We start from the raw sequence: 14,179 nt of genomic DNA, 5'->3' as shown, positions 1-14,179 counted from the left end.
TGCGTGCAAATGTAGATAGAAAACACATTTGAAACAATATGACATTATTTTAATGTTCTTGCCAAACGTTAACCCTTATATTGAACCCTTATACAGGAGGCAACCCATCTACTACACACCATTACCCACAATTCAGCTGCACATTGTTATGACTTGGCCAATGACGTAGTCAGGAACTATTTTCCATCCACTGCTGAAGTTCTTGTGAGTATTTGACAACAACATTTAAGATCATTAATATCATTAAAAATCAATCTAGCGAGGCTTTGAAACAATCTCGTGTTCGTCCTCCTCATTTTCAACAGTAGCGGTGCTCAGACAATACGTACTTCAGCACTCACTAAAAGGACGCTTTACAACCCTGCTCAAGCTTAGCTTACCTTCCTACCCAGTTGTGGCCAAAGACAATCGGACACTAAGAAGGTCGCCTTTCTCCTCTGTTCTTGGTAATCTGGGATGAACGCTGGGAGTTAAACAAATAATTTCCAATGATCGCCCAGATGATCCAACTCCCAGTGTGCACAGACTGGGTTAAGTGCTCCCCCTAGTGTCTTTTATTGCTTTGGCTGGTGGGGATGATTTCAAATCCAAACACATCCTTAAGCGATGACCGAGACAAACGCTCTAGTGTCCAGGCAGCGACCTTTAACTGTGAGCCGTTGTATATGTCTGCTGATATCAGCTGCTGCATGGGACTTGGAGCCAGTTTCTCAGTCTATTTGATGGTACATGCATTGAATTTCCCGATGTGTTTACAAGGGAAAAACAACGGCTGACCATGATTAGTTTCACTTCACTGTGTAATCATTCTGGCTCACTGAATTATGGAGAACATCTGCAACCAAGCAACCTCTTTCTTGCCAATTCGAAAATTTTCTCTTAAATATTCTGTTTCCAAAAGTTATTTGGTAGTCCACTTCATCAAATCACTGTCATGTGGAATGTAATTGTCGTTAGAAATCATGTGACTGTAGATGGGAATTCCTCATTATATTTCCTGTCATGTCCACAACTTTTTTTTGCATAAGGACACTCGGGCTGTGTGCTTCAGCTCCATGGTCAAGATGGTGACTGTATATGCTGCCTGTGCCCTGCTGTGCTTTGCGCCACTATTGGTGGTCACTGATCCTCCTGTATTGACCCAGCCGGAGCAGGTGCACCTCTCCTATCCAGGTAGGATCTGAAGGGTTTTTTCTCGTGTGTGGGTGCCGAGATCTAGTGCTTTTGTTGTCTGATTTGTCTGTTTTAATCCTTTGAGTCACTTGCACATGAAAGTGTTATTTAAATTAACACTTTTTTAAGTGTATTTAAATTAAATTGAAACTAAATGTGAAACGAGCGGCTCAAATTTGTACCTGGGAGATCCTCAGCCTAACTCTGCCTCCCAATAGGTGAGTGTTGTGCAAAAGTCTAGGTGATCGAAACATTCAATGATCAAATCATCAAGTGACTCATGCCTCACAGGGGAGTCCATCGTTGAGGGATACACTCCAGTGGATCCATGCCAGGCTGGTAGTAACCACTGTGTTCCCTCCCAGGGATCCCTGGATCCATGGTGGTCACGTGGACAACCTTCAACCGTACCGACAGCCTGGTGGAGTACAGCCCCTGGGGGGACATTCTCTTTCACAAGAGCGCCAAGGGAAGCGTGACGCCGTTTGTGGACTCAGGAAACGAGAAGAGGAAGATGTTCATCCACAGAGTCACGCTCAGCGACCTCAAGCCAGGTTCCCATTATGGTGGGTGCTGGGACAACAACACAGGGTTTCAGAGCCGTCTACAGAAAGTATGGTTTACTTTTTGTTTGGGCGCTGCTGGGTGGTTCACCCGAAAGGACCTCTTCACCCAGGAGGGGGGGTTATAGGTCTGTGTACTGGAGGCTTGCTTGGTCGAGTTTCAGCTCAGCCCCTGTTGTCCAGCAACTGTGTGTGTGTGTGTGTGTGTGTGTGTGTGTGTGTGTGTGTGTGTGTGTGTGTGTGTGTGTGTGTGTGTGTGTGTGTGTGTGTGTGTGTGTGTGTGTGTGTGTGTGTGTGTGTGTGTGTGTGTGTGTGTTCATGTGTGCAAACCATAATGCCCTTCCTCTCCTCTCTTTCATAAGACAGAGAGCGTGTGTGAGTGCATATGAGTGTAAGTTTCAAGTTTAGTAACAACGATTCATAAAGCACCTTAAAAGCAAACCCAACATAAAAACTAACCGATTAAAAAAGTGCCTTTTACATACCTTGGCACAAAGCAAATCTCTACATTAACCTAGTTTGGGGTTGATTTAGGTCATAGAGTACCTGTCTTTGTATTGTTTTTTTTGCTAGTGTACCACTGTGGCAGCGACATGGGCTGGAGCGACATGTTCTGGTTCAGACCAATCGACGAAACCATCATCCAGCCCGCGTTCGCCCTGTATGGAGACCTGGGCAACGAGAACCCCCAGTCCCTGGCCCGGCTGCAGAAGGAGACCCAGCTAGGAATCCTTGACGCCATCTTGCACATAGGTACCGGTTGTCGGCGGCAACAACCTCCTAGAATAACTGTTTAGTATTTAGTCATGTGTCGATGATTTTTTATCATCGGTGAGTTTATTTGCAGGATGCTTACAGCTAGGCTGTGGACATGGGGATTGAACGCCCGGACCTCAATATACTATGACATTGTTGAAAATACGTTGACTTTACATTTAGATGGGTTTTTTATCATCCTCTTCAGAGGAAATGAGCTGCCGAAGCCTGTACCCTCTGCGTACAGGCTTCTGCATAAAAAGAAAATGTTATGTAAAGAAAATTTATAACAAACAACATTTCAACCCTACAATTACATTTAAATCTCTCAAAACAATTCGAAGTATTTCTTCTACTTTCTTGTACTTTTATTCATAAATGTGTGTGTTGTGTGTTTTGCAGGGGACTTTGCCTATGATATGCATGAGGTAAGTAGATCACTTCTGCTTTTCTCGGTCACTGTTTTAAATATTCTAGGGCTATTTGTCTATATAATTTCTTTGAATTGAGTTTGATCAGAACTGTTCTTCCAGTATGCTTGTCCTCAAATAGTAGTTGCAGAATATATAAATATTAAATTAATATTGCTGATATTGCTTCCAGTCAAAGTCTCCACAAAGTATAATATCAAAAGTTGAAATAGAAAAACAGCATGAATGTTTTCTTGCGGAAGGACCACCATGTGTGCCTGATATTGAAAACCCTAAGTTTGCCTTAGAGAAATGTAAACTTGGTTTTTAACTGTCACTTTTCTCCAAAATGTGACATGTTACTTCCCAGTAGAAACACATTTTAAGTGTTGGCAGTCGGCTTAACGCCATTTTCATATTATGTTGTACAATTATCTGATGCCAACTAGCTAAGTAGGCATTATTTCTCAGGACAATGCGAGGGTCGGCGATGAGTTCATGAGACAGATCCAGTCCATCGCCGCCTACGTTCCCTACATGACCTGTCCTGGCAACCACGAATCTGCCTAGTGAGTAGGCCCTCGCATGACCTCCCTGTTGTTCCTCCACTCTGTTCAACCCTTCATGTGTTGATCAACACGAGTGCCATTTTCGCTGCATCTGTCCACATATCGTCGGTTTACACTCAACCACGTGTGGCAGTCACGATACGTGTGTGTGTGTGTGTGTGTGTGTTTGTGTACGCCATGTGTGGGGTAGCCATACCAAGTGCTTCCCAGCGCTGTGACTCAGCGTTGAAGCAATCCGTCTGTCAACCACCCCTCCGCCCCATCTACCAATGTTTTTTCCCCCCTCTCACTGTTTACATGTTACGCCACATCCCAGCCAGGCCCCGTACCCATCACTGATTGCTGTTATTAATGTGTTTTGGTGTACACTCTGTATTTTATATATCGGCCAGCGGAGATTTGCCAGATCCCGGACGAAATGAAATGAAATACCCCGTGACTGGGCGACTGGTTAACTGTGGGGTTGGTAATGGTGGGGGAGTAACACTCGGGGAGAAAAAAACAAAAACATAAATAAAACCGCTTGTGGTCAACCACAGGTTTTCCACTGCACAGAACACTTTGGTTCTGTGGATGGCTGTTTGGTGCAGAGAGGCTGCAGATGGGGCTCTATTTAAGGCTCGGAAGGAGTGGAGACACATAAGTCACCACCAGCATCTAAACAGGTCTAAAGAAAGGTCTGCCAAAACCAATACACAAGCAGGCTAGTCCGTCTCTCTCGTATCGCTGGTGGTGTTGTGATGTTTTGGTCGGTGATCTGTGTCTTACATGCTTTCTTGAATGCATCATACAATACGCGAAATAAACATTTACCCTGCAATTAACTATTTATTTGGAATGTTTTTTTTGTTTTTATCCACTGGAGTTAGCATTCGGAGATGGGGAAAGGAAAGGAAATGCGTGAACCACGTTAATCTGCTTCTCAATAGAATAGAAGGGATCTCTCCCCTCTTTGTGCTTTTTCGACCTGGCTCATTGTCTCGTTCCTACCACCTCTCCCTGGACTATTTTCAGCCTCTTACGTCGGATATGGAAATCAGGTTGGCCAATTAATCCCTTGAGGCCCGGGCATCATCCCCCCCCCCCCCCCCCCCCCCCCTGATGAATGGCTTCCACTGACAAAACAAAGATGTAATTCCACAGCCGCGAGCCAATCAGATGGCTTTGATGCCGGGTATGAGAAGCTAACTGTTTGTTTTTGTTTGAGCCCGCTCTCTCGTCAACCAGATGCTGTCTGCATGTGTGCGTGTGTGTGTGTCTGTTTGTGTTGGTACATATTGTGTTCCATGGCTGCCTCAGACGTTAGAGGGAACACTAAGCCCCTGATGATCTGTAATGGCTGTGTGCCCCTTGGTCTCCATCGACGAGCCTTCATCGTGCCTGGGCTGCCGGTCATGTGACTACCGCCTGGTCTTAATCTAGAAGATTCTCCAACAGTAGTCTGTTTCTCTTGGCTTTCCTCTGGCATTAAAAAAAAATGAAAGATAACCCCAAAAAGAAGGAACTGACATTGGATGAAGAACGCACGCTCGCACGCTTTACCTAATGCACGCCAGTAGAAGCCAAGCTACTCATTCCTCGCTGCTATTATATTTGTCTTGTTAGTCCTGAGCACTGGTTTGAAATGTACAAACCTTCCAGCTGAGCGCCTCTGACTTCTTCGCTCCAGCAGCCTTTCCAACCTCAAACACGGGGGGGGGGGGGGGAAAGGGAAGCGACGTCTAAGGACGAAGAAGAGGGCCCAGACCACAGGGGTAGGCAGCATTCCACCACGATGAGACCGACGGCGCTGCGTGCGACACATAAAGCTCCTAATCAAGAGCATCTTTGTCCCGTTGGGCACAATGTGCGGCTCACTGACTGTGCTGTCAGTGGGAATGGGAAGTGACCGTTTGCCATTTGAAACAAAGGCTGGTGATGAGAGTCAGAGATAGACTTCTTCCAGACCGCACTTCTCTCTGACCAGACTGGATTCAGGCGGAGGTTTTGTGGACTCACGGCTCATCAGTCATTGGAAAGGGCAGATTTGATAACTCTCATCGTCGGTGTGTCTTTGGATTGGTCCAAGTGACTTAATACAAAGTTAATTCATTGGAATTAGTTATTCTCCCATTATCACTCCCCATCCTAGTCTGGGATTTATGAGCAAAGCTCTGCCAAAAGATTGGTTGCCTTAAAGCTCAATAAAAAAAATGAATGTTAGCATTTCTGTGCCTTTCATAAATTCTAGGTCGTTCAAGTGTGATGACGTGGTGCGCTTGTCAGGTGCCCTCAGCTGTTTCAGTGTCATTAGGTAACCTCCCGTGTTAGTTTCACCTTGTCACCACAAGGTGTCAGTGTAAACACATCCACACAGTCTCGTTCAAGTTCATAACTCTGGCTCTCTGGTCAAGCCAGAAAACCGTTTTTTATTTCTCTCTCCACAGCATCTATCTGACAATAGGCAGTGTATTTAGGGGAATAAAATAGAAACCCAGATTAAAGATTTGTACAAATTTTCCAATTGCAATATAATCAATACAGTATTATTATTACTGGATTAGATCCTATATTTATGAATATCAAATGTCATACAATCATTAAACATTGCAGTTATTACATAAAGTTTAGGAACAGACCAGGCTAATTACCAGGCTTTGGCCGTTTGAACAATCAAGGTCCGTCAATTAAAGGTCCGTCCATCGCTGTCTCCCCTTGACCCCTCGTTCTAAGGCTTTGAACCCTGAACCCGTTGAACTCAAGTCTCTCCCCCCCATACATGATATTAACCTTTCAAGACATAGCCTTTTATTAAGCGTGTGTGTGTGTGTGTGTGTGTGTGTGTGTGTGTGTGTGTGTGTGTGTGTGTGTGTGTGTGTGTGTGTGTGTGTGTGTGTGTGTGTGTGTGTGTGTGTGTGTGTGCATATCCCCTTAGGCCCTGACTCCTCCCTGTCTGCACTCTCTTACATAAGATAGGACAGCTATCATTCCACGCATTCAGGGTTAATGGACCGAGGATTGGCCCAAACATTGTGTGTGTGACTTTCTAAGCTGTAAAAAGATACAGATTGGAGGGACAGTCTCCTTCTTTTTTATTTTTTCCTTTTTTGAATGTGCAGGATGGCAACAAAGAACTTGCCAATCGTGATATTTGGATATTGGTGTGATAATGCCTTAGGTATATAACACCCATGCATTTTTATTTTAGTTATGTGTTTAACGACACATAACCCAGACTATGGTTGACAAGAAAGATTGGTATTTCTACATTTGGTATGTACTTTTATATATATGAAGTCATGTCTGATTCATAAAACAACATAAGTCAATTGAGTGTGCTTTCTTTTTCATCGTCGTCTGCACTTTGTGTCCCTAACCCTCGTCCTACTTAAAGCTACCTGGCAGAACTAGCAGAAAACACGCGCACCGCAACGAAGAAGTGTCTTCACAAATAGACAGACTCACAGGTTCATAATGAGAATACATCTGGGGTAATGAGTGCATCCTATCGTGCCATGTCCTAAAGTCTAGCTCCGCAAAGCTTGAAAGGCAGACAGACGTCTTGGTATTTTTTGATATCCAAGGAATGCTGACTACAGGACATGCTGATCGCAGCTCCATGATTGTCCAATCCCCTTCTTTTGTTTGTTCTGCAGTAACTTCTCAAACTACAGGAACCGCTTCAGCATGCCAGGCCGGACGGAAAGCCTGTGGTACAGGTAGGAACCAAGGAAACAATACATAATGCCAACACTGTATGGCCCCGTTCAGCATTCCCCCTTGTAAACATATCAATTATGACCACAGTATATTCCAGGGAACCCCCAAGGAGGGAGAGGGAGGGGGAGGGAGAGAGAGAGGGGGAGAGAGAGAGGGAGAGAGAGAGGGAGAGGGAGAGAGAGAGGGAGGGAGAGGGAGAGGGAGAGACTAACTTCCTTCCTTCTCAGATGAATTTCTTTCCATACGGTGGAGGGCCACGTGCGGTATCACGTGTTGCTCTCACACACCTCCTGCTGAACCTAAGTAGCTATTAATGAGCTGTAAGTCAGCGAGACAGAAGGGGATTTGGCAGCAGAGGAGCCTCCAGCCCCCCCCCCCCCCCCATTTATTCGTATCACAGGGCGTCCACAGGAACCGCACAAAGGAGCTTTACATCGGGGGGCTGCTCCCTCTCTCCGTCGGTAAGATAATACCCTTTGGAAGATCTGAGGTCCAGCTGCCCACGCCTCAATCTGCCTCCCCAAGCCCCAGACCCAGACCGGCCTGCCCAGGAGCTGAGAGGGGCTTCCCTGGCCCGTGCCCCATCCTCCCCCCTTTACATTCAAAACAGACGGGAGGGACCACTGGGGAATTGATAATGGAAATACTTTTTTTTTTCTCTCTTTCTTTGTCTCTGTCTCTCTCTCTGTCTCTTTTTCCTTTTCTCTCCCTGTCACTCTCAGTCTCTCTCTAGCTCTCCTCTCTCTCTCTCTCTCCCCCTCTTTTTCTATCTCTCCGTCTCCCTCGCTCTAGCTCTCTTCTCGCTCACCCCCCCCTCTCTGTCTTTCTATCTCTCCATCTCTCTCTCTAGGTCTCTTTTTCCTTTTCTCTCTCTGTCACTCTCACTCTCACTCTCGCTCTCTGAAAACGATAGCCGTCAGAGGTATTCCAACGTCCTGACTCATCATTCCTGGCTCCGTCTCAGCTGCTCATCCACTCCTTGATAGCAATGTGTTTAGGCCCCATAGTAGCTATGGTGATATGTGTTTTTCTCTTTCTTTCTTTGACCCTTGCACTATAGCAGCTTTAACATTTTCCTCGGAACCCACCAAAATAAGACTGTGTATATATAAACACATTGGCATAGCAGCCTTGACATGAGTTTTTAAGATGTTTCTGTCCCCATACACTGGGACAAAGTCTTCTCCCATCCATAACTGTGTTTGGGGGCAGGGCCATGTAGCATTGTTGTTGTGTAACAACTTAACATACACACTTATTGTATGCTGTAAGTCCTTGCACTTAAAATAGTACTTAGCATTGTGTAGCGTCTTATCATAGCTAGCCTTGTTGTTTACGGGGAAGGGGTTAACCTAACAATTGTTAGTACCTGGCACTTGATTCTATGAACATCCTTACTGCACCGACGCCGACATATTGTTTATTTTTCTTCGGTCAAAAACGTAAGTGGCTTTGGATAAGCGCGTCTGCCTAATGCCCTAAATGTGAATGTGTGTCCTCAGCTGGAACGTAGGGCCCGTCCACATCATCTCCCTGTCCACCGAGGTCTACTTTTACCTCGAGTTTGGCCAGGAGCTTCTCTTCAGGCAGTACGACTGGCTGAAACAGGACCTGGAGGTCAGTGACCATACACTAATTCGTCCTTCTGCTAGTGTTTATCTTTGTCATTTTCTTTCCTAATGCAATCAGCAACCGATTCTCTTTGTCCTTCCCGGTGTTCGTTGCTCGTTGTGTACGGTAAAAGGCACGCCCACTGCAGCGTTTCGTGATGTCATGCCCAAATCCGAGCCTTCTGAATAAGTCTTCTTTACCACCACTGTGAATACTTTTGAGTGTTCACTTGATACCTTTATGTTATTAATATATATATACATATATATATACATACATGGAATTTAAACAATGCAACTCACAAATCACATGTTAGGGTTAGGACATTTCAAAGCAGTTGAACGAACGGCGCTATATAAATAAAGATTTGAGTTAATAAGTTACTTATAGGGGTCCCAAGGGGGGGGGGGGAATTAAACCCCCAACACTGGTAAATGCAGTGCTAATTTCCCCAGGACCCTCCCCCCCCCCCCCCCCCCTATCTCCTAGTTTATCTGAACATCGCTGTGTATATTATACAGCCCACCAGTAGCGTCACCTAACGCTCTGCCCTGGCTCCTCTGTGCTTTAGGAGGCCAACAGGCCAGAGAACCGGGCAGCCCGTCCCTGGATCATCACCATGGGACACCGGCCCATGTACTGCTCCGACGACGACCAGGACGACTGCACCACGTTTGACTCCTTCGTAGGTCCCCCCCCGCACCACCCAAAACACGGCCCGCCCCGCACCGCGAACGCACGGCCCGATGTGTGGCTTACACAAGCTTGAAGGTAGCACTTTCACCAAGGTGTAATCCTTCCAAACGCTCCTTGTGAGGTGACCTAGGAGGCTCGGGTCGGAGTGCCACTGCAGCGGCCTTTCACTCGGCGCGGTATCTCCACACACGTAGCCGAAATACGTTTTGATTCAGTAGAACTAAGTTTCACACTGTGCTGTTGTACTGTGTCTAGTGCAGCAGAGCCATCGTACAGTGCAGAATGTATCCTGTTACAACTGTCTTCTGTGCGGCAGTTACAGCACGGTGTGCATGCTAGACAATACATCCCCAGTGCCTCCTAATTGTAGATGTAATAGGAGTTACTTATGGGAAAGTCCTTGGGAGAAAGTGGGTAATATGTAATTGCAAACACCAGTCCTGGCGGTGCTGCACTTTTGCTTGGCCCAAGTATGACGTAAATGACTATTATGTGTCATTATGCGAGACACGACAATAAAACACATGCTAATTATGATTATTGTATTTAACCTAACGGGTTTGCACAGGAAAAGCGGACATGTTGAATAAATAGCTCATGTAATAAAGGGTTCTGCAAACTATGTAGCTACCAGCTACGTTTGGAGCGCTGTGTCCCGGCTGTAAAAGGCTTAACTCGATTTACGTGCAAAAATTATGAGGGGATTTGTTTTGTGGAATTTTGCTCGACACTTTAATTGCCCCCTTCGTAGTTTGGGGACGACGACTTCGTACCAGTCTAATGCATGGCGAGCCAGCACGCTATCGTAACGTAAGACAGCCAGTTTCCATAGAAAGCCTTGTGCCTTATGTTGCTGAGTGATACTGGTGTTGATGTGGTCTGTCTGTCTGTCTGTCTGTCTGTCTGTCTGTCTGTCTGTCTGTCTGTCTGTCTGTCTGTCTGTCTGTCTCTCTGTCTGCGTTCAGGTAAGACGAGGACGCAGCGACACTACACCAGCAGCACCGGGCTTGGAGGATCTATTTTACCTCCACGGTAAAGCCTCTGAGTGATCCTCCAAAAACACCTACACACACACAGCTGCCAGCCTCCTTAATGGCTGTGTTATTTTCTTCTTCCTTTTTGGCTTTTTACATTCCTGCATGCTCAGACATGCTAATGCCCCAGCGCTCGCTGGTAGCACACGGAGCGATCCAAACACACATCATTATGACCAAAGCAGACCTGGGACTGGCAGTCGTCCCGGGACAGCGGCCTTTGCTTCAAATCCTATTCCCCCCCCCCCCCCTTTGTATTGCATTTCATTTCCCCTCACCCAGACCCCACTCTGTTTGTCGCAGATCAACCACTCTTGAATATCCTCCACAGCACACACCGTCCCATAAGCCATCACGTTATTTCGTCAGAGAAATGGGACATAGACGGGAGGGGAGGGCAGGGCAGGTGAGGCAGCGGGTTAGAGCGTCTTTCACTGTCAGAGGATAAGGGGGTCCTGACCGATGCTTTCCCTCCCCAGGTGTGGACCTGGAGCTGTGGGCGCATGAGCACACCTACGAGAGACTCTGGCCGGTCTACGGGGACAAGGTTCGGTCCTGATTACCCATAACTACCCATAAGGCCCGTGTCTGTTTCTACCTGGATGAGGATGCTAACCGGCACTTTTTGGAATCCCTTCTCTGAAGGTGTTCAACGGTAGCGTTGCAGAGCCCTACACCAACCCCAAGGCCCCCGTGCACATCATCACCGGCTCTGCTGTGAGTGCCCTGCTGTGTTCCACGTCTATGGTCTTCTGGGGAGGGAACCCCGGGCATTCACCTTTTATACAGGACACAAATAGAACCACTCTCATGCCACATATCCCACACACACACACACGCACTCCACCCTCTCTGGCTAGCCAGCTGTTCTGCACGGTTGATGTGTTTATGGGGTTGTGGAGGTGCAGCCGGCAACAAAGGACAGGTTTCCCCTGACACACACACACACACACACACACACACACACACACACACACACACACACACACACACACAAGAAGGAGAGTGAGTAATGTGCATGCTGTGGTGCGGTCTGGCTCACACCAAGGCAAGACCGAATTGCCTGGGCACCCATTGGGCGGGATCCCCAGGGGGCGGGACCCCCGGGAGAGGCACACCACAGCAATGTAAACAATGTTTTGTTTAGTGATCTGTTTGGATGCTGCACTCCAGGGCTGCAAAGAGAAGACGGATAGATTCAACCCCAACCCCAAAGACTGGAGCGCATTCCGCAGCACAGACTACGGCTACACCCACATGCAAGTGGTCAACCACACCCACCTCTACCTCGGCCAGGTGTCCGACGATCAGGTGAGAGAGAGAGTGTGGGAGTGAGAGAGTATGGGATAGAGGGAGTACGGAAGAAAGAGAGTATGGAAGAGAGTGAGTATGGGAGAGAGTGAGTATGGGAGAGAGAAAGTGGTAGAGGGGGAGAGAGAGAGTGGGAGAGAGAGAGGGAAGGAGGGAGAAGAGAGAGGGAGAGAGAGAGATAGCTATCTGAAGTTATAAGGCTAACTCCTCCACTTCCTTTCCAGGAGAGACTTGGGTGAATTACTTTCCATCCGCGTGTTAAGGGGTCTTGGAGACTGCCTGTTCACAAACCAAATTAAAGGGTCAAAGGTGAATATTAATCAAAACACACCTTTTCTGTTTTTACTCCAGGCCGGCAAGACGATTGACAGCATATGGATTATAAAGGACAAGCATGGCTATGATGCCTGGTTTTGAGTCCTGCTCGGAGACGGGCCGCCCTCTCAGGTACCGAGGGGCTGAAGCACTCTCTCTGCACTCTGTGGACCAATCTATAATGCTGTTTTCAGGCGGTGAGGTTCTAGAGGAACCTCGAATGATCTCAGAACCCGTCTATGCACTACTGTCACTTTGTATGTTTGAACTGTCAGATTCTACTTCTCTGGATTTTTCTGTGGCTTTTTTATTGAAATTGACTAACTAACTAACTAACTTTTAAATATTTCAGCCAAACCAAACAATTGTATTCATTTTTAGTTACTAATATATGTATGTGATGATGTATGTTATGTTTAAGTGAAATGTGTTCCCCTAAAATAATAATAAAGAAATATATGATTTCAAATTAATATTTTGGGACTTTGTCATGCATCCTACTTTTTCAGAGTCTTTAGAAAGACCCTAATGCACCAACCAAATACACAGAAAAGACAGACCGAACGGTCTCCTTCACATCCACGTCGACAGACGAAAGGTAGGCACTAGGGAAAACCAGACCATACGGCTGAGATCGCAGGCCAGCTGCAGTGAACTGTTGTGTAACCTTAGCGATACTGGCCTGGCATGGGCATATCCAGACGAGTAAAAGGCACAGTTCCCAGAAAGTTTTGCAAATCTCATGACGCACACTACTATGGTAGTGTGTATTCCTTAACGTCAGAGTGCTGTTTCAGATGGATCTTGGCTTGTTCACCAAGATCCATACGCATATTTGTGTGCGTGTGCGTATGTGTGTGTGTGCGTGCGCGTGTGTCATTCATTAAGTATCGGCTCCAATTTGTTTCGAAGAAGGCTCCTTGTCTAATTTGTTACTGCAGCATTTTGGCCAAAAGTTATATACCTAGCTCATTAAATCGAGTAAACACAGCAACTATAGGACCATTATTAACAATTAAAAGTGTAAAAAACAGTTTATTTAATAGACCGTAGCAGTCTCACAGTTCCTAAAACAGTTATGACTGCACCACAGGTATAATTATATACATAATTTTTTTGGCCTTAGTTTCTACATCCGTCCATCCCCATGGCGAACGGTCCGGGGCCCGGTACTAGTTCGCATCCCGGTGGTTTAGAACCACCGCTTGAGAAGGATGGATCACTTGCCAAGCAACAGCAAGATGTACATCATTTAAAGGAGCAACAAGGTACACTTTCTGACCCTGCTGTTTAGTGTCAGATAAAACACCGTTCAGCAAGCGGAACTACACCTCATAATGCTCTAGTCTCCTTGTACTTCTTTATGATAGTGCTGTTGAAATGGAGGAGTCATATGGACATTTTCCAAGGTTCGAACCGTAGAGACTAGTTAGAAGTTCTGGAAAGAACGATCCAGGATGTAATAAAACATTTCTTTATGAAAAATAAAGAATCTATCCTTTAAGGGATTGACATTACAACGTTAACCATATTTACGATTCAATAAATCGTTTTATGAACCTATGTATGGATAAAGCATGGTTCTGATGGTGGTCAGCAATGTTTTCCACAGAGGATAAAAAGGTTCTTATCTATGGAACAAGCGTATCAAAGGTAATAGCCTTGAGTCGACATGTTTTTGTCATCTACAATTACTCCTCCAAGCAAGAAGAGGAAAAAGATTCATGGTGATCCAGGAAAAAGGAAAGCAGAAAGGAAAATTAAGCACGTGTCTCTTCAGATCCAAGGGCTGATGCCGAAGTATGGAGTTCGTTTTACTGACGCGGTGGAGGCAGAGCGGAACTGCGGTGTCGCACTGAGGGTCCTTGTCGACAGAAATAGTTTCATGTCGTTAGACTCACGGTTAATCCGTGCTCCCCCTTCAAACCAACGCCCTGTACAAATCCTCTGGGCCCCTTATGTGGACACCACCTCTGGTCGCTTTAAGTGGACCAACCTCTGGCCCCCTTATGCGGACCAATCTAATGGCCCCATTATGTGGA

The 14,179-nt window shown here is 46.3% G+C and overlaps 2 protein-coding genes across 7 annotated transcripts in view; one reads left to right on the top strand and one right to left on the bottom strand.

Annotated features, from left to right (window-relative positions):
* The window catches only part of LOC132457843 (KATNB1-like protein 1), a 29,748-nt gene that overhangs the window by 2,663 nt on the left and 12,906 nt on the right, over nt 1–14,179 (bottom strand). Inside the window, exon 1 of one of the 5 annotated variants that reach the window (XM_060052199.1) lies at nt 381–1,010. The exons of 1 other annotated variant lie outside the window; for it this stretch is intronic. The gene's annotated coding sequence lies outside the window, so the exon portion shown is untranslated. Of the gene's footprint in view, nt 1–380; nt 1,011–14,179 lie in introns of those variants that run through there. 3 more of the 5 variants (XM_060052201.1, XM_060052198.1, XM_060052202.1) reach the window with 3 other exon arrangements.
* On the top strand, nt 83–12,606 carry acp7 (acid phosphatase 7, tartrate resistant (putative)). Of its 2 annotated transcripts, XM_060052196.1 has the most exons (14): nt 83–204; nt 1,052–1,173; nt 1,539–1,739; nt 2,310–2,489; nt 2,895–2,920; nt 3,374–3,471; nt 7,107–7,169; nt 8,673–8,787; nt 9,353–9,466; nt 10,443–10,509; nt 10,991–11,058; nt 11,157–11,228; nt 11,685–11,822; nt 12,174–12,606. In XM_060052196.1, the coding sequence occupies exons 2-14, from the start codon at nt 1,056–1,058 to the stop codon at nt 12,237–12,239; spliced, it is 1,326 nt and encodes a 441-aa protein (XP_059908179.1). In that variant the 5' UTR covers nt 83–204; nt 1,052–1,055; the 3' UTR covers nt 12,240–12,606. The 2 variants fall into 2 exon arrangements, with proteins under 2 accessions (XP_059908179.1, XP_059908180.1); XM_060052197.1 differs by lacking the exon at nt 83–204 and having other exon boundaries at nt 1,029–1,173.

This window comes from Gadus macrocephalus, chromosome 5 (assembly GCF_031168955.1).
Source record: "Gadus macrocephalus chromosome 5, ASM3116895v1".
NCBI lineage: Eukaryota > Metazoa > Chordata > Actinopteri > Gadiformes > Gadidae > Gadus > Gadus macrocephalus.
The sequence above is the reverse complement of the archived record's forward strand: the minus strand, read 5'-3'. Positions and strand labels throughout refer to the sequence as shown.

Coding starts and splice junctions, on each gene's coding strand:
- acp7 (XM_060052196.1), top strand. CDS start 1,056: ATGGTCAAGATGGTGACTGTATATGCTGCCTGTGCCCTGCTGTGCTTT. Junction 2,921..3,373: donor TTGCCTATGATATGCATGAG/GTAAGTAGATCA, acceptor ATTATTTCTCAG/GACAATGCGAGGGTCGGCGA. Junction 3,472..7,106: donor GGCAACCACGAATCTGCCTA/GTGAGTAGGCCC, acceptor TTTGTTCTGCAG/TAACTTCTCAAACTACAGGA.